This window comes from Bubalus bubalis, chromosome 7, assembly GCF_019923935.1.
Source record: "Bubalus bubalis isolate 160015118507 breed Murrah chromosome 7, NDDB_SH_1, whole genome shotgun sequence".
NCBI lineage: Eukaryota > Metazoa > Chordata > Mammalia > Artiodactyla > Bovidae > Bubalus > Bubalus bubalis.
In genome coordinates, this window is record NC_059163.1 from 21573815 (window position 1) to 21593889 (window position 20075).

The 20075-nt window shown below is 37.0% G+C and overlaps 1 protein-coding gene across 2 annotated transcripts in view; it reads left to right on the forward strand.

Annotated features, from left to right (window-relative positions):
* PRKG2 (protein kinase cGMP-dependent 2) overlaps nucleotides 1–20075 on the forward strand; it is a 125995-nt gene that overhangs the window by 62415 nt on the left and 43505 nt on the right. Inside the window, exons 9-14 of one of the 2 annotated variants that reach the window (XM_025289840.3) lie at nucleotides 2957–3025; nucleotides 6555–6653; nucleotides 8131–8284; nucleotides 10179–10315; nucleotides 13188–13277; nucleotides 15772–15913. In XM_025289840.3, coding sequence (XP_025145625.1) covers nucleotides 2957–3025; nucleotides 6555–6653; nucleotides 8131–8284; nucleotides 10179–10315; nucleotides 13188–13277; nucleotides 15772–15913 — 691 coding nt within the window. Of the gene's footprint in view, nucleotides 1–2956; nucleotides 3026–6554; nucleotides 6654–8130; nucleotides 8285–10178; nucleotides 10316–13187; nucleotides 13278–15771; nucleotides 15914–20075 lie in introns of those variants that run through there. The other variant, XM_006068181.4, reaches the window with a different exon arrangement.

A 20075-nucleotide genomic window follows, 5' to 3' on the forward strand; every position in this document is an offset into this window, starting at 1 on the left:
AGTTCATGAATTTGTATACCACATTTAAATAATTCTTTGGTTGTTTTACATGTGTACTTCTTACCCATGTAGAGTTGTCAAATAGAGCTACCAATTATCAAGGAAATAAACAGCAATTTTACTGACTTCTTAAAATTTCATTGTTAAGCAGGAAATAAGTGTACTAATTTTCCAGAGGAAGAAATTCAGGAAGTCTTCTAAGTTTGCTAGTGAAAATATAATTGGTGTTCTATTAGAATTTTTAGTTTAAAAGAGAGAAAGAAATTGAAAATTTTAATTTTCCTGTAAGAACGTGTTTTTATATATTCCTGTTTTACCCTTTAAAAATGATCAAATAATGACTTCCCATATTTTTGTGATTTTAAATCATTATGTCAAAAGTAATATTTTCTTAAGGATTTTTATAGGCTCATTTTGCAAGTTTTAAAAACAGCTCAAAATAGTGTATTTGACATTTCTACCTGAACCTTTGGCCTTTTGAGATATGAGTTTATTTACTGTTGACCTAACTTATGGAAAAACATTTGTAAAGATTAATCAAATGTCTCAGAAGGCATTATGTGCTTCCTGAAATTCAGAAAACAACCTCAAGTCTAAAAAAAAAAATTTCTTAAATAAGATAACTTTATAAAAGATCAAGTTAGAATTTTGAACAGCACACTTTTTTTTTAATTACATGTTTTTAAATGAATGCTTGAAATTAGTTAAGAAAACACTTAAAATTTATGTTATTACTAAATACTTTTTATTTCATCTTTATGCTTATAAAAATGAGTAGCATTTCTGCTCATATTTCTTCCTTTTTAATTTTTGTCTGTGAAGCCTACAAGTTCTGCTGATTGACATGTTAGGATTACAAGTACAGAGCAATGAAAAAATCTTCATAAATTACCTGAAAACAAATTTGATTCTTTAAAAATCATAAAGCTCTTAGTTTTTAAAGAAAATTAAACTACTTAAAAACTTAGTAAGCTAAGTTATGATTATTTTGTAAACAATTTAAAAATTGAATTTAAAGACAAGTTAAATTTTTGTTTTCCGTTTTCTAGCTGGTAATGAACTTGTTTCAATAACAGGGAAATAATCCTTTTCTTGTTTGCTTTTTTATGACAGAATATGAATATACTCGTAATACAATCATGTAATATTATTCAAGACTTCAATGTGTTTGTTCTTAACATTAGCACATTACTTTTGTCATACCCCCAAGCAAAATTACTAAAGTCTAAATTACTAAAGCAAAATTACTAAAAGTGCAGAGAACTTTATAAATACACCATAGACTCAAAATAACTCTTTGAAAGAAAAAAATGCTGTCTGTTTATGCTGGATCTGAAATAACTTATGCTCTCTGTTGCAGCCAGCCAATTATAGTATTTTCCCATGAGAAACATGGGAATTTATATTTAATAAAGACACTCTGCTCCCCAAAGCATTTAAAACGTAAAGCTAGAGTCAATGAGAAGGAGAGTTGGATACATATATTTTTTTCATTTTTGTGTATTTTTATGCTGTCTCTCTTTAGGGCCACTGACTGATTCAGTATTCCTTATATTCTGTGTATTTCCATGAATTAATGTTAAATAGCCCCAGGAGTTCCTTCAGCATTTTATGTGCAAAAATAAATCTATGACACTTACACAGTTATTATGAAAGAAACATATGTGTATTTGTAAACATCTAATATTTATAAACTTTTTGTAGAGGATATTCCTAGTCAAAATCATGACACTGACAAGTGAAAAGGATGCCATGCCTCTTTTTTTTTTGAACTTACAAATCAAATAATTGACCAATATCCAGGATCATATCTGTATAGATATCTACACACATACAAGTCGAGAATAAGCTACCCAGCTCCCAACTCAAAAGCACGTTAAGATGAAATGTTTTCACCAATGTTTTCTACCTAGGACCCTGTAAACTTGGGAGGGGCTGTGGGTTATGTCTGAAGGTCTCTGGAAGCCAGTGATGTGGATAGGGGACCTCTGTGGAATGAGAGATAGGCTGTCAAAGTTTTCCCTGTCCTGTCACTAATGGAAGATGAGGGGACTCTACTTTGTGTGATGCCATTTTTGGTGAAGTTGTTAAAAGCAGTCTTAATATGCTTGCTGCTATAGGCTACCTTAAATACAATAACTTTCAGAGTACTGGGTATGATATGGATGTACCTTTCCTCGGGGTCTCTAGTTTGTGATTAATAAAGGAAGAAAAATAATATAAATAAAGGTACCTACAGAAATACTTTCTCTGATGCTTGACCCTTGGTATTCATTAGTAATTAAATTTACCATCATTAGATCATATGCCATAACTCATTGTATTTAAGGGAACAACAGTAAGAGTTACTAATATATTGTCTACCCCTGAGAAAGAAAGACAGAGCTATTAATTACACTCTGACTCACTGTCAGTTGTAAGACATGTTTTGATTTCAGGGATTTTCATGGAAACTGTACATCTTAGACTATAAAACGAAAGGTTTTAATGTTTCTTTAATTCACTGGGTGATATGGCACTTTCTTTGGGTTTTCTTGTTTGGTTCATTATAAGTTACTCACTCAAGGGTTTTCTTATAAATTTCTTTGATCAGTTCATTTCAATTTTGGCTGCTTATTAATTAGCAGTTCCTGTTTGATCATAGGAGAGCTTTTTTAGTTGCGCTGGCACAGAACACAGAATGAAATTCCATACATGGTTGCGCTCACTGACTCCTTGACGTTCCCAGAGCATTTATCTTATTCTCCTCTGGATTCCTCGTGCACATCATATTTTTAGGACACATTTCAAATCCTTTTTTGGGGGGAAGGGGTGGAGTGTAAATTATGATGTTACAGAAACACATCATCTTTGGAAGGTTTAAGTGATGGTGTTTCGTATCAGTCGCAGATTCGCTAATAAAAATAGATGTCTAATTTCTCACTAGAAAATTGACTTTTCCTGTTTTTGTCTGCAGTGAAGATGTCAGATCAGCTAACATTATCGCCGAGGAAAATGATGTCGCATGCCTGGTTATAGATCGAGAGTGAGTATACTGATGTTGTTAGAGAATGCCGGCAATTGCCACCTTTGAAGACTCGGCCTTCTGTTACTCCAAGGGCCCATCTGTCTTCCCATTCATCACCATTTGGAAACGCTGGCCAATCCTCAGCTGCGAGGACATTCTATTAAAATTCATGGGAAGGAACCAGGCCTTCTGATCTGAATCTGTCTGTGGCAGCGGCAGATGCTGACGGGCTAAATATTTTGTGAGCAGAGTTTGTACATAAATATCAGCAATAGACTGATTTAAATTCTGCATCTTCCAGAGAAACAAGCTTGTTAGGACTCATGGATTTTTCCACACACCACACACTGATGAGTTTCATAATTTATTTGTAAAATGCTCTAAGCAGTCAAAAATTTAACAAAACCTATCTCTCTCAAAATATGAAATGCTTATTAGCTAGATGTATTTCCAGAGAAGTTTTAACATTTGTAGTAATTTGGAAGAGATGTGTGTCAACATTAATCTCTAAGTGTCTGAGGTAATTTTTTAGAATATCTCAGTTTGTGTCCTTAACTCACTTCAAATCATATTTGAATCTGACTCCTTCAATCTGTCATTAATCAGTTGAATATTTGTTGATATAAATCTAGATATAAAAAAGGAAATTCAAGTATACCAGAGCTAGGCCACGTGTAGTCAAAGAAACAGGGCATACTGTTATGAAATGCTGATATGAAATAGTATAATGATGAGGGTCACAGGAGTATGTAATTGATTGCTAATTAAATACACTATTTATTGAACATAGCATCATAGAGATTTAGAGCTGAAAAGAACTTTGGATTATTTTATAAAATCTTTTTATTATGAAAAGTTTCAAACATATTAAAAAATAAGATGATATTGTGTCCTGCAAGTATAGCGATTATCATTTAAAACCTTACCTGTACCACTTTGCCATATCCTTCCTATCTTCTCCATACTATTTTCAAGCAAATCAGAAGCATAAAATTATTTCCTCTATGAATTTTAGCAGCATCTCTAAAAGCTAAGTGTTATTTGTAATACATGACCACAATAATATAACATGCCTAAAAAATTAACAATTTTTATTTAATTATATTTTAATTGAGGTATAATTGACATATAACATTATACTAGTTTCAGGGGTACAACATAATCATCCAATATGTGTATATATTGCAAAATGATCACTACAGTAAGTCTAGTTAACATTCATCTTTACACATAGAGTAACAATTCTTAGTATCACTTTGCGTTTCTTTAATCTTTCCCTAACAGATAAGGAAAGTGAGTTCAGGTCAGTTCAAGAACTGCCCCAACAGTGTCATCTGAAATGGAGCAAAGCCTCCTGCCCAGGTCTTCTAGTTCCTTTTAACAGTCTTTCCAGCATGCCATTAGGTTCCCACAGCATGTGTTCAGAAAGAAAAGCAGTCACAGTGTAGTGAAGCGGGAAAAGCTTTACTTTATTTTTTAAGTGTGAAATTGGGGCTTAAAATTCTAGGCAAAGAGGAAATGTAGAAGTCTTTCCAGGTGAAGTAAAACTTAAAAAATAAAAAGGCATGGGGTTAGAAAGTGCAGGTATGTTCAGATGAAGGTAATCTTTGCTGCCAGCTCTCAAATACATTGATATGGTATTGCATTGTTTTCTGTATGAATTCCTTAAAAATGTGTGCACTAAAGAGCTTTAGCTGTGTGTATATGGTAAGATCTTATGAATTGCTCTGAAATGCTAGGATTAAAAATTTATTGTAATCACTTAACCAAATGTTTGTGCAATATCTCATGTATTCATAATCCATATAAAGGATTGAGTGGTTTTTATAGATTTTATCAATTATTTGGAAACGTATACTTTTCAAATGCATAATTTACATATGCATGGTTGAGATTCTTATAACATACAAGGTACTGACCTGTTAGACACAGTAAGACATTAAAAGTTACATGAGTTTATTCTGTGTGTGAGAGAAACTGGACGTCAGGTATGACTGTTGACCTACATCCTGAATTTCCTGGGACAGTTCTGGTTATTATAATATTTTGGCCGTCCCATTCAGTCTGAAAAGCATTCATTTTGGATGATAAATTGTATGATCATTGTAGTTATCACTTATAAGGCTAGATTAGGATCCCATGATAATTTTCCCATAGTGCCCTCACGCCATGGTTCACACTTGATGTGATGGCTTTGTTTAGCATCTGTCTTCCCACACTTCAGCTCCTTCATGAGAACAGAAGCATTTACTTTGTTCACTGCTGCTGCTGTGCCAGCATTTGACAGAGTCCTTGGCATACAGGAAATGATCCAGATGTTGTCTGAATAAAGGGCACCATCCTTGCAATGCAATGTAGTGGCTGAAAGCCAATGGCTCTTTATTTCTTCTTTTCTAATTCATCTCTTTTAAAAATACATATTTGAAAGTTACAACGGGAATGTTGTAGCTGTTTAAACTTGGTTTTAGTTTGCAGAGATTTTCTAGAGAACTCTGACACCGATGTCACTTGCAGTTAAAACATAAAATTTGTTTACAACAATCCTTCAATTAGTTTCATAGCAAGGTAATGGTGACATATACAAGAAGTATTTACTTTTACTTGAAAATTTCAACCCTTGGAAATTTGAAATAATATTGTTTTGTTTCTCACTTCTCTAGTAGCAAAGGACAGTTCACAGAGCAGGGTAGAGAAGAGAGTAGATTTGAATGGGGAATGAAAAATATCCAGACTTCCATAGTGGTCCAGTGGTTTAGACTTCACTTTCCATTACTGAAGGTGTGGGTTCGATCCCTGGCTGGGGAACTAAGAGCCCATGTGCCTCACGGCCACAAATCCAAAACATAAAACAGAAACAGCATTGTAACAAATTCAGTAAAAACTTTAAAAATGGCCCCCATCAAAAAATCTAAAAAAAAAAAAAGATATACTTAATAATGTAAGTATAGGTTAAGTTCAGTTCAGTTCAGTCGCTCAGTTGTGTTGCGACCCCATGAATTGCAGCATGCCAGGCCTCCCTGTCCATCATCAACTCCCGGAGTTCACTCAGACTCATGTCCATCGAGTCGGTGATGCCATCCAGCCATCTCATCCTCTGTCGTCCCTTTTTATTCCTGCCCCCAATCCCTCCCAGCATCAGAGTCTTTTCCAATGAATCAGCTCTTTGCATGTATCCATTCTCCCCCAAACTCACCTCCCAGTAAATAAATCATGTAGCCTATTTCCTTTCCACAATCTTCTTAAAAACAAAGAACAATATTGATAAACCTGAACCACAAGGCAGAAAATTACAGAAATGTTGTCTCTTCTCACTGATAGCCTCTTTGCTTTCAGAAACTCATGGTATCAATTATGTAACTTCCAAAACTATCCTATCTACATGTGATGGCAACTTGAATGTAAATAAGTTATTGAAAAATAGTTTGCAAAGTTTTCAGTAATCATACAAATAGGCTTTCATGAGCTTAAGAAGAATGGCAAGTTGCAGGGGTTAACTCTCAGCCCTGAGCTTTTTATTTTTATTTTTTTTTTCTTTTTATTCATTTAGAACATTCAACCAAACAGTGGGGACTTTTGAAGAACTCCAAAAATATCTTGAAGGGTATGTGGCAAACCTGAACCGGGATGATGAAAAAAGACATGCAAAGTAAGTGGAGATATTTTTCTAAGCTGGATGTGACTTCTGGCAGTTGATGAAGAAGGGGACTGAAGGGTGTGATTGGTAACTTTTTTGTCACTAGAAAATTTGGGGGAGTTGTTTTAAATTATTCTTCCACAAAAAGGATACCAATTACCTCTAGTGTAGATATTATTTTAGTCTATAAGTATTTTCTTATTTTTGGTGATGAGTAGTAATGTTTGGGAGAAATTTCCTGATAGGAGGCCTTGGGAAAGAGTTCTTTACGTTGACTGGTGACTTGGTTCAAAAGGATATTAATTCAGAAAGGAAGTCTCTCTTGCTTATAGAAATCAAACAGGAATTCCAAGGAATAGCATAGCATTCAGCACCTGGCTTATTTCAGAATATAAGGGAGTGGGACTTCCCTGGCAGTCTAGTGGTTAAGACTTCATCTTCTGATGCGAAGGGTGCAGGTTCAATCCCTGGCCAGGGAGCTAGGATCCCATATGCCTTGCGGCCAGAAAACCAAAACATAAAACAGAAACAATATTCTAATAAATTCAACAAAGACTTTAAAAATGGTCCACATCAAAAAAATATTTTTAAAAAATTAAGAGAGCTATTTATTGCCCAAGTGGTTTTGTGTTGGGTTCTAAATGTAGTAATACTGATGAAAATTGTTTTTGGTTCATAGGGAAAAAAATCTTTGTAGAATTAAAATTATTTGAAAATCCTTTGCTAAAACATTTTGCAGAATGAATACTTAAGCATGTATTCACCAGACAATACCATTAAAGTTGAAGAGTCAAAAGTTCTGGAAGACTGATATTTGAGTTAAATTAGAGCATTCAGGCAGACTGCATATATATTTTTTTTCTTGCAGGGAATATGTTTGCAGTTTTTGTGCCAAAGGTCTTTTGTAGTAAGAATGGTTCATGAATATATAACCCAGAGCAGTAAACTTTAATTAAGAGGGGAAAATGAGTATTTCCAAATAACAATACTTAGGCGTAAAGTAAGAAATGTATTTTTCATGTTTCACAAAGCAGTTATTCTGGTTCAGCCAGAGAAATCTTCAAAATCTAACAAAAATAGCAAAATATGGCAAAGCTTCTCAGTGCAGTATCCTCGTGTAGGTGCAGCAAAGGAAATGGCTCTCTTTTCTGGTTTTCTTTTCTCTCATTGACTCTTTGTTTTTTAAACGGCTTTATTGAGATATATCTCAAATACCACACAATTCACCTACTTTTACCACTCACTGACTCAGTCTGACATTTATCTTTTTTATTGTGTGTGAGTGTATCTGTTTTTTTATTTGTATTTTCTGTGGATTCTCTCCCCAGATGTACTGAATCTGATCCTACAAAAGTTGAGATAAGTTCTATGGCAACTATGGGCAGTAATTACTGGCAGAAATAAGACTGTTGTAAGGGTGGATTTGTGTGTGCCGTGACCCCTGCTTTGCCTAAGGGATCATTTGTAAAGTTTCGCTTTTCTCATACAGGAGATCCATGTCTAGCTGGAAGCTGTCCAAAGCACTCTCTTTGGAGATGATTCAACTGAAGGAGAAAGTGGCCAGATTTTCCTCATCATCCCCCTTCCAGAACCTTGAGATTATCGCAACACTGGGCGTTGGTGGGTTCGGAAGAGTTGAGCTTGTAAGGGGTTTACGTTTCAAGCATCTGAGAGAAGCCTTTTGACTTTTGTTTTGTTTTGTATTCCAGTGTATCTTGGAGGAATATATGCATTGTTATTGCTATCCAAACGTTACTTTGGACTAAAATTGAGAGTACAGTTTTCACTCTTTTTTATAATAGTGGGTGTGTGCTACTAAATAACTTGTAGTAATATAGCTGCTATTTCAGTCTACTTATGCCACATCCTTTTGTGATTTTTTTTCTTGAGGGCAGCTATTAGAGAATGTACCAAGTAACTTTTCCCATAGGCTATAAAACATAAAATGTGTATTTCTTAGCAGTAACATTTATGTATACATATACTCACGATGCATTAACTCTATATAAAGCAAACAAAAATGTGTCCAGTGAAAGGGTCACAGAAATGAAATCTTTAATACCGTGGTTTCATTTCTTAAATAATTCCTCTGCCATGTCTGTATTTGGCTTTCATGATCCTATTTTTGGGTTGTTCAAAATTTTCTATCCAAATTAAAAAAAAAAAAGAAGTTGAATGCAAGGAGATGTTTGAAGAGCAGCCTTCTGTAGTGCTGATCAAGACAGCTGGGAATTTATAGTCTGATTTCAGCTGCATCTTCCATATCACACCCTTCTGAGCTTTATAATCAGCTTCCAAAGAGTAGCAGAGCCATGCAGTCAGATGCTCTGAGGAAACTATGGAACAGTGACCTGTGACTTTACTGGGTAGAGATGATGCTGAACCCTTGGTGACTTCTGAGCCCTTCCTTGCCCAGCAGATCTGTAACCATTCACTGTCCATTAACCTTGGGAACTATGATGACACCTCCATCTGCTGGGTGGCCTGGGTGTGAGCAGATCTGAAATGCTGCCAGGAGACTCCAAATAGTACACTCTACACCAAGTCAATACTTCATCTCTTTTGGTCAAAGGGGGGCAGAAATAATTTCTTAATAGGCCAGAGAGTTTGTAGTGTTTCTTATGCCATATGGAGGGATAAGAGAGCCATGTGCTGTATTTTTCATCAAAATCATGGCAAATGATTGAATTAACAATGCTGAGGTTTGTTTTGATATGGTTAGATAATAATAATTGAAACAATAATCCCACCATTGATTTGAAAGTCTGGGCATCAACTAATGGCAAACTCTGAGCGAAATTGAGGGAACAACCAACTCTGCACAATTTCATTATTTGTCTAAGATAGTCTGCTTATGGAATTTTAAGCCTATCTGAATAAATACTTATTAAATTTCTAAAATTTCCTTTTAAAAGAAAATCCTATTTGTCCATCTAAAGCATGGTCTCCAATAGAACTTTCTGCGCTGACGGCAGTGTTCTGTATCCACGTGTCCAATAGCATAGCTGCTGGCTAGATGTGACTAGAGAGCTTTTGAAATGTGGACAGTACAAATGAAGGAACTGAATTTTTAATTTTAATCAATTTAAAATTAAATAGCTTTTTGTGACCAGTGGCTAGCAGATTGGATCATACAGATATGAATCTTGGATTAAATAGGTTTTATTTGAAACTCAAAACAAGTGACTATTACAAAAGAGCAGTTTTTGGCAATTCTGGACCAAGCTTTTCATGTCATATCCTCAAAACCAAAGAGATTTCTATACACTCAAACTTCTAACTAGAATATTTTTCTTGTTTCAATACAAACATTCTAGAACCATGTTCCAACTATGTGAATTCTTTTGGAAATTACAATGAAAAGGAAGCGTGTACACCTGGATAAAATTCAGCTCCTAGAGGGATAAAGTGGTGAAAAGCTTCCATGCTATTTAACTGTGAAAGGATTTGAACTCCTGCTGGTTTACATGTTTTACATAGATATTGCAGATCTTTCCTAGTAAGTTCATTTTGAGGGCTTGTTCTCTTCTCCTCTAGGTTAAGGTAAAAAATGAGAACGTTGCTTTTGCTATGAAGTGTATAAGGAAGAAACATATCGTTGACACGAAGCAGCAGGAGCATGTCTACTCAGAAAAGAAGATCCTGGAAGAGCTATGCTCACCCTTCATTGTGAAGTAAGTGAGCGTTTCACTCCCAGAATTTTAGCATCTTAGGTTCTTCTTTGGAGTGCTTCTACGCAAGCGGACAGAGGAAGAAGAGGAGGCCCTTCTCTGAATTCTCCAGCCTAGTCACAGGGAGGATACATAAAATATTGGAAGTTTGAGAACTGAAGTCAGAATCCAGATTTTTTTATTCTTGAGTAAACCCCAGGAAAGTATGTGTGGGTGTGTACGTGTGTGAATATAAAATTACTGTTTTAATAAATTGATGACTTATTTAATCCAGACCTAATGCAGAAATGGGAAGCAAGGATTCATTTAGAACCCCTCAGGGGACGTGCTGAATTTCTGCAAAAAGTGGCATTTGGACACATTTAGGCTGCCCGGGAGCCGGTCCCTGCAGTTGTCAGGTGCTTAGTGGTGCCTGACTCTGCGAGCCCATGGACTGTAGCCAGCCAGGCTCCTCTGTCCATGGAATTCTCCAGGCAAGAATATTGGAGTGGGTTCCCATTCGCTTCTCCAGGGGATCTTCCCGACCCAGGGATCAAACCTGGGACTCCTGCATTAAAGGCAGATTCTTTACCATCTGAGCCAACGGGGAAGCCTGGTCCTTGCAATGCCAGATGCCAGAAGAAACACTTCCCTACAGTTCCTGTTCTTTCTGTAGCTATCCCAGAGTTTGGAACAGAAACATATTCTAAGCCATGGCTCTCTTGTGAATTCATGGGTCAGTGGTGTAAGCCAGTTAAGGCACATATTTTCACACCTATTTTCATGCCCCTAGAGTGTAGTTTTAGAGATTTCTGGGTGAGGTAAAGTGCCTCTGTAATGAGGAGAATTTATGCTTTTTGATCAAATGCCTTGAGAGAGTCTTCCTGCCTATCCATATTCTCAGACCCATATTTTTTCAAGATAAAAAAAAGTCTGAACCCAGGCAATACTGGCAATAAAGTCATCCAATCATTTTTATATAAACTATGTGTCCCTCCCCTCTTTTAATCAATAATTCATTAAAAACTATCATGAACAGCTTCAGGGCATGGATTAGATTTTATTCATTTTTTCATTTCCTGCCCTTTGCAAAGTAGCTGGCATAGAGTAGGGCAATAATCATATTAAGAATAAATGTTAATGACAACATTTATTATTGAGAAAGTAACATGTGCCAGGCAGTCTTCTAAGCAAAATTTTAAAATATATATCTTATATAATATATTTAAAGTGTATATTATATTATTATTATATTTATATTGAAGGTAAATGTGAATGTTGCTCAGTCATGTCTGACTCTGTGATCCCATGGACTGTAGCCAGCCAGGCTCCTCTGTCCATGGAGTTCTTCAGGCAAAAATACTGGAGTAGGTAGCCATTCCCTTCTCCAGGGGTTTTTCCCAACCCAGGGATTGAACCCAGGTCTCCTACATTGCTGGAAAATTCTTTATCAGTTGAGCTACTAAGGAAGGCCATATTTACATTATATTATATAATTTATATGTATCTTGTAATTTATTTATATTGTTTATATAAAATAAATAATATAACTACATATAATCAATATGTAATCAAATGAATATATATATTTGTTGTGATCCTCAAAATAAAACAGATAAATGTTATGATTTTCCTTGTTTAACAAGAGCAGTAAGAAAACTGATGTCACTTAGCTAACGAATGGCCAGTCAGGGACTCAAGCCTAGGCAGCTTGGATCCAGAGCCCATACTGAAACACTTACTCGATTACTTCTGCTGTCTGTACGTGGTATGGCTGTCCTGCTGTATGCATTAGCCTGGTGCTATGGTACCCTGCCCACATCCCACATCCGGATTGAGACTGTCATTCCTCCAGCTTCTGGGAGTCTTGCCAGCTAGGGACTCTGACTAATTCTCTCTCCAGCCATTGCTCCAAGGTGAAGAGACCCACCTGGCCCCATACTCTTTCTTCAGGTACATCCTGCATCGAGTGATGGTTCAGGTCCTTGAAGCTGAGGCTTTTGTGAAATTACAGGCCAGCTCTCCCTCTGCCCAAGTCTGCTTTCTTCCTCCCCCATGGGTGTTGGTCCCAAGAGCATTCCCCAGTAAACTGACTGCTTACAAATTTCTGTCTTAGAGTCTGTTTCCTAATACCAACTAGAAGACGTAAAACACAGGCATGAGTAACTGTTATGCAAAGTGAAAATGAAAGTCGCTCAGTCGTGTCCGACTCTTTGCGACCCTATGGACTGCATATTCCATGGAATTCTTCAGGCCAGAATACTGGAGTGGGTAGCCTTTGCCTTCTCCAGGGAATCTTTCCAAGCCAGAAATCGAACCCAGGTCTCCTGCATTGCAGGCGGATTCTTTACCAACTGAGCCACAAGGGAAGCCCAAGAATACTGGAGTGGGTAACCTATCCCTTCTCCAATGAATCCTCCTGACTCAGGAATTGAACCAGGGTCTCCTGCATTGCAGGCTGATTCTTTACCAACTGAACCATCAGGGAAGCCCTGATATGCAAGGCAGATCTTAAAGGAGACCATGCCGAGATCTCAGGATTTGGGGGGGAAGGAAAGGCTGTATTTAGTAGGGGGGTTAATGAGCTACTTAATCAGGAAAGTGGCCCCAGAGCTTGGTCTTGAGGGGTGGATAACACTTTTATTACCATGGAACTGAGATTAAGAAAGTCTGTGGGTAGTGTGAAGGGGAGTCCAAGTAAAAGGATCAGCAGATGAAAAACCAGGGGAGCAGTAAGGATCAGAGTGTTCAGTGAGCATCCAGTGTCTTTGAAAGATGTTTGAAAGGAGATGAGGACCATCCTTCAAAAAGTTATTGATGATGCTTTTAAGCAAACTTGAAGATGTTTTAAAATGGGATTTCTAATAATAATCGTGTTTTTCTTTTATTTTCATAGATTATATCGCACCTTCAAGGACAATAAGTATGTATACATGCTTCTGGAGGCCTGCTTAGGTGGGGAGCTCTGGAGTATATTAAGAGACAGGTAAGGAAAAGAATTATACGTAATAACTTTTGTCTATTCCTGCCTGGCCTAAAGGATGCTGTATTTATGACCATTTAAAGAAACATGAAGAAAGTCACTAAGAAATGAGTCTAAGGGACTTCCTTGGCTCTCCAGTGGTTAAGACTTTGCCTTCCAATGCAGGAGGCACAGGTTTAATCCCTGGTTGTGAAACTAAGATCCCAAATGCCTCATGGCCAAAAAAACCAAAGTGTGAAACAGAGCAATATTGTAACAGATTCAATAAAGACTTAAAAAAAAAATAGTCCGTATAAAGAATCTTTAAAAATGTCTTAAAAAAGAGAAATGAATCTAAGAACAAATTGATAAACAAGTAGTAATAGTGATATTTTATGAGCTGACATTGTAATCATGTAATAGGCCCCCTGTACCAGTAGTCACTGTCATTCTCGTATTAGAGATTAAAGAAGTCCAGGCTTACAGTGTCGACCATCCATATCACATGATTAATATGAGGCAGAGTATAAATCCAGATGTTACTGACTCTGAATCTTGAGAAGGGAGATGATGAAAGGGGTGGAGAGTGATGAAGTTGGGGCTGAAAAGTGGAGTGACATGTCTGCAAAGATTCAGCTTCACAAAAGCAGTGATTTCCACACAATCAAAATCATAGGTGTTCACTGAGCTCCACCTACATACAAGGCTTCAGAGTTGACGGTATGGGGGTTTTCTAAACAATGCACACTTTTCTAACCCCAAATCATGTAACATTTTCCTCCAGTGAGTTTGGGTTATATTTTGGGAGATAATGTAATATACAATTTTAAAACATTCCATTATTTAATGTGGAAAATAAATATGATGAAGAAGTTGGCAATTCATAAGTAAATGTCCAGTAAGTGTTGTGGGCACTGAGCTCAGAATAGAGGAAAGAGAGAAAAATGTGATGGCCGTGAAAGGCCTTGAGCTAAACTCTAAAGACAAAATTTGGAAAGACAGTAAGGATGAGAACTGATTTAAGAATCAGGAAAGTTGGAGTAGGATTAGGTCTTTTACTTGCTGAGTGAGAGCAGAGTTTGAATAGAAAACAGCAACAGAAGAGGTAGCTTTGCATTAGGTTGTGGTGGTTAATGCCAGGTCAGACATTTAGGCAGCATTCCCTGGGCCAGTGGTTCTCAACCTGGCTTCACCTCACAATCTCACGGGAGCTTTAACAAAGTAAAAATGCTGTGCCCTGATGCCAGACTTATTTGGTTCATCTGCAGTAGGGCCAGAAAATGATTTTTAGCTGCCTTTCAGGCAATTCTAATATGCATTCACGGTTGAAAATCACATACCTACGTAATAACAGACTTTTGAGCATCCAAGCAGAGATTTATCTGTTGTACTAGGAACATACTGATGGATGGATCAGGATGAGGTAAGCCTGGATGTGTTGAGGAGACTTGCATGATACCTACAGAAGCATCTGCATCTCCCATCATTGCTTTAACAGGCAAATCTTTTTAGAATATCTAAGTCTATTTAGTGGTGGCAGTTCTTAGTACCCGTTAGGCACTTTGCCATATCCATAAAACAGCCTCGTTAAGTCAGTAGTAAACCCATTTTAAGACAGGTATCTGAGGGTCAGAACAGCCGAACAACTGGCCTGAGGATTCAGTAAGGGGAAGAAGCAGGACTTGAAGCTGGTTTCCTCCATTCCAAAGCCACAGCTTTCTATTATGTGCGGTACTTAGTCGCTTCAGTCATGTCCAACTCTTTGCAACCCCATGGACTGTAGCCCGCCAGGCTCCTCTGTCCATGGGGATTCTCCAGGCAAGAATACTGGAGTGGTTTTCCATGACCTCCTCCAGGGGATCTTCCCAACCCAGGGATTGAACCCATGTTGCCCACATTGCAGGCAGATTCTTTACCATCTGAGCCACAAGGGAAGCCAAAGTGTAATAGCTTTCTATTATACCATGAAGTAAATCAACACCAAATTTTAATAATTTAGCATGTAAACCTACACACAGTGCTGGCACAGGGCAAGTCTGGTATCATCAAGGTGCACCAAAGAGGAAAGAGTTATGACCCTGTTTCTACATGGATTATATTACAAAGTATACAAACAGGAAATGGAAATGAACACTGGACTCAATTTAGTCAAGCAATCAAGTCTGGTTCAACCTCTCCATTGAAATAGTTGCATTTTCTCCAGAGTTTTCCATAGTTGTCTTTAAAAAGTCTTGTTTTCTTATCCTTTCCATTTTGTATGTTTGGATGTGATTACCAGAAACAATTGTTTGAATGTAGACGTTTTAATTTTAGTAAATTTTAGTAAAGTGGTTCTTGTTGGCATCAAGCATTCACCTAAATTTCTTTATGATCTGATTCATTGGCGCTATGAAGTACTTTTTAGTGCTAATGCCTTATAAAACATTTATATTGCATAAATATATAATATTATAATTGACACCTAGAATCTGCAACCAGGATGTCTAGAGTTTTAAGAAGGAAAATGGTTTCGTTGCAGAGGCAGCTTTGATGAACCCACCTCCAAGTTCTGTGTTGCTTGTGTGACAGAAGCATTCGATTACCTGCATCGACTAGGTATTATCTACAGAGACCTGAAACCAGAAAACTTAATTCTAGATGCTGAGGGCTATCTTAAATTGGTAAGACAAATTCTTATCCTGTGAGATATTTCTAAACATAGAGTTGTGCTCTGGTTGCAATTCTCTTTTTTTTTAAAACCTTTATTTTAAATTAAAAAATGTTTATGTTTAATTGGTGGGTAATTGTTTACAATGTTTTGTTGGTTTCTGCCATACAACACTGTGAATCAGTCATAAGTATACGTACATCCCCTCCCTCTGGAGTCACTCTCTCACTCCACCCCCCGCACCCCCAGCTGTTCCCATTCCTCTAAGTTGACACAGAGCATCAAGCTGGGCTACCTGTGTTATACAGCAACTTCCCACTAGCTCTCTGTTTGGCACATGGTCATGTGTATGTTTCAAATGCTAGTTTCTCAGTTTGTCCCACTCTTTTCTTCCCCCGCTGTGTCCACCAGTTGGTTCTCTGTTCCTCCATTGCAAATAGGTACATCAGTACCCTTTTTACAAAGCAATTATCTTTTAATTTTGGCTCACTTGTTATTTTTACTTTTCGAGATATGGCCTTTTAAATCAGCGTACTTAACACAGGGAATGATGTTACAAGTACATTCTTTCTAGCCTAAGAACTGAATGTTTCAACCCGCCCCCCGACTAGGATGCAGATAATAGAATTGCTTTAAAATTGGATTTTGCTAGCATATTAATGTTAGCATAAAATGTTACCATTTTAATGTTTGTTAGCATTCTTAATTTTTTATTGGAATATAGTTGATTTACAATGTTGTATTCATTTCTGCTGTGAGTGAGTTATACACACACATATATCTACTCTTTTTAGATTCTGTTCCCGTATAAGTCATTACAGAGTATTGAATAAAGTTCCCTGTGCTATTCAGTAGGTTCTTATTAGTTACCTGTTCCACATATAGTAGTTTGTATGGGCTTCCCTGGTAGCTCAGACAGTAAAGAATCTGCCTGCAATGTAGGAGACCTGAGTTTGATCCCTGGGTCAGGAAGATCCCCTGGAGAAGGGAATGGCTACCCACTCCAGTATTCTTGCCTGGAGAATTCCATGGGCAAACATGACTGAGCAACTAAAGCTTTCACTTTTTTTTTTCATCTGTCAATCCCAGTCTCCCGTTTTATCCCTCCCCTGCTTCCTGCCATGGTAATCATGTTTGTTTTCTACATCTTTGACTAAGCTTCTGTTTTGTAAATATGTTTATTTGTACTGTTCCTTTAGAGTCAACATACAAGCAACATAATGTGATATTTGTCTTTCTCTGACTTACTTCACCCAGCATGACAATCAGTAGGTCCATCCATATCACTGCCAATGGCATCATTTTGTTCTTTTATATGGCTAAGTTATATTCCACTGTATATATGTACCACACCTTCTTTATTCATTCCTCTGTTGATGGCCATTTAGGTTGCTTCCATGTCCTGAATACTGTCAATACCGCTGCAATGAACATTGGGGTACATGTATCTTTTTGAATTATGGTTTTCTTTAGATATATGCCCAGGATTGGGATTTTTTGATCATATAGTAGGTCTGTTTTAGTTTTTTAAGGAATCTTCATACTGTTCTCCATAGTGGCTGTACCAATATGCACTCCCACGGATAGTGTAAGAGGGTTCCCTTTTCTCCACACCCTCTCCAGCATTTATTGTTTGTAGATTTTTTGACGATGACCATTCTGACCAGTGTGAGATGATACTTCATTATAGTGTGATTTGCATTTCTCTAATGATTAGTGGTGTTGTGCATCTTTTCATGTGCTTCTTGGCCATCTGTATGTCATTAGCATTTTTATATAATGATTTTAAATAGGTTTTAATGGATTTCTGCTACATAGAGGGATTGGCTGTGAGGAATAAGAAAAGAAGATAGTATGGCTTCTGTCTCAAGATAGCTATTGTCTGAAGAAGGAGAAAAGATGTACATATGAATGTTGGTAGTTTAAAAAAATATTTTTTAAAATGATTCTAAGGTCAAGCAGGGTCGAGAATCAGAACACAAGGTCTGATTCTATAGGTCCCTTAGGTATAGAGACTTTCCTTGTCATGCATCTTTGTAATGGATACAATGCCTAATGTGAAGCCCCTTGCATGTCACAAGACAAAAAAAAATGCTACCATTCATGTAAACTGCTTTAGGTACAAAACTATAAGAGAACTGCATGCTCATTTGCTTAGTCATATCTGGCTCTTTGCAACCCCAGGAACTGTAGCCCACCAGGTTCTTCTGTCTATGGGAATTTGGGGGACAAGAATACTGGAGTGGGTAGCCATTTCCTCTTCCAGATAAGAGAACTGGGTTGTCATAATTGAGGAGAAACCAGGCATTTTGGACCTCAGGAGGGAACCCCATTAGAAGGGGGAACCCAGGCTGATTTTAACTGAGTCCATCTTGTCAGGAGCTCAAGGACATTAAACCATGCCTGAACTTAACATTTACAAAGATATTACAAAGATATTAAAAGGTTCTCATATCAGAACATTAATAATAGCTTAATGTATAAAGCTACTGTGCTGAACATTTTGCAGTTAATATGTTTAACAATTGATGAGATAAGTTTTATCATCCACATGTTATAGTGTGCAGTTTAGCCTTAGGAATTAAATTTATTATGTGTAGTTGCTAAGTGATTTCTCTCCATAGGAAAGGAGTAAAGTAAGTTCTTTCCTGTGAAATCTGGCTAACTTCCAAGAAATGTTTTGATCCATTCAAGCTTTACTTTATCTATGAAAGACAGCTTTGAGAACTGGTGAGGTACTAACTCAAGGCCTTGATCACTTGTCTTCTCCACAATTCCTTCATTGGCTATGCATCTTACAACTCTTTAGAGAAGCCTTTTGGAATATTCTAGAAGTAAAATAATCATGAGGGATGCAGATATCCATTAAATTCATTCTTTTTTAATACCTGTTTTTAAGAAATCGGGCATCATATTCTGCCTTTGTAGGTATAGAGGTCTATAAGCATCTCTTCTGTAGCCATTGTAATCCATCCATCCAGCTAACTCATTTGCTAACCAGCCAAATGAAGAGTAATAACTAAAGCTTTTAGAGATTAAGAAATGCTGAATATTTCCATTTCTACCTATATATCAAGCTAGATATAATATGCTGATTTTCTCTTACTACAAAAAGTCTCAAGTACTGGAAGAAACATGAAAAGCAGTATTATATGCGTGGCTGAGTTTATAAGACAACATTTGGATTCCCCTGAGGCTGAGAACCAAACTTGGTCTGTAGTGAAGGGTGGAACTCAAACACTGAATCTCCTGTCTTGCGGTCACCCAGCGATTCTAGGTGGCCTAGAGAGGTTTTATTTTAGTTTCTGTACCCTCTGGGAACAGGAGACCAAGTTTTGGACCTGGGCAATGTGGGAAGTTGAATCAGAGAACATTGTCCAGAGCCAGGGATCATACAGATTGTGCTCTCAGAAAAACAGGAAAAGGAGGCAGGGGGGTATCAAATTTCTAAAGGCAGAGTACATGCAAGAAGACATGCTTTTCTCATTATTGGTCTCTTGGTAGAGGAACCAAAGAGTCTGCTCTAAGGATACTTGGCCATAGGCCGGCTTTCCTGGAGTTTTGGGTGCCCAGTCTTTCAGGATGGAAATGCCCAAGCAAAAATTTAAATGAAAAGGGAGCCATGTTGGTAGCATGACCAAGTTTCCAGGAATCAAAGTATATTTTCTCTGGAAGAATATTTTTTCAATTCAAGTTACAGAGAATTCCCAGAGATGAACTTCCAGGGAATATAAACTCATGCCAATAAAATAAAATAAAAATATGTGTGAGGCGATAAAGTGCCAGGAGCATTATTTGGCAGGAATGTAAGAATCTCATAAATTGGAGTAATCAGATACAGAATGTAAAACAAATGTGTCTAAGTCTTTTAAAAGTAAGAGAGGAACTAACAAATGAGTAAGGAACAGAACCTCTCAAAAAAGATCTAACCTGTTTAGAAAAAACATCACAAATAAAACTTCTATTAAGAAATTCAGAATATCATAATTGAAATTAAATATTAAATGGAATTTTCATTAATGGTGGAAAAGCTTGCATTGGACTAATCTTGCTGAGGTTAATTATGATACATGTATAAAAGTGTGTGAAAACATTATAGAGCAACAAGCAATAGACATTCAAACTTTGAAAAAAAAGAACAGCACTGGGTGAAATCCACATTAATACAGCTGTTC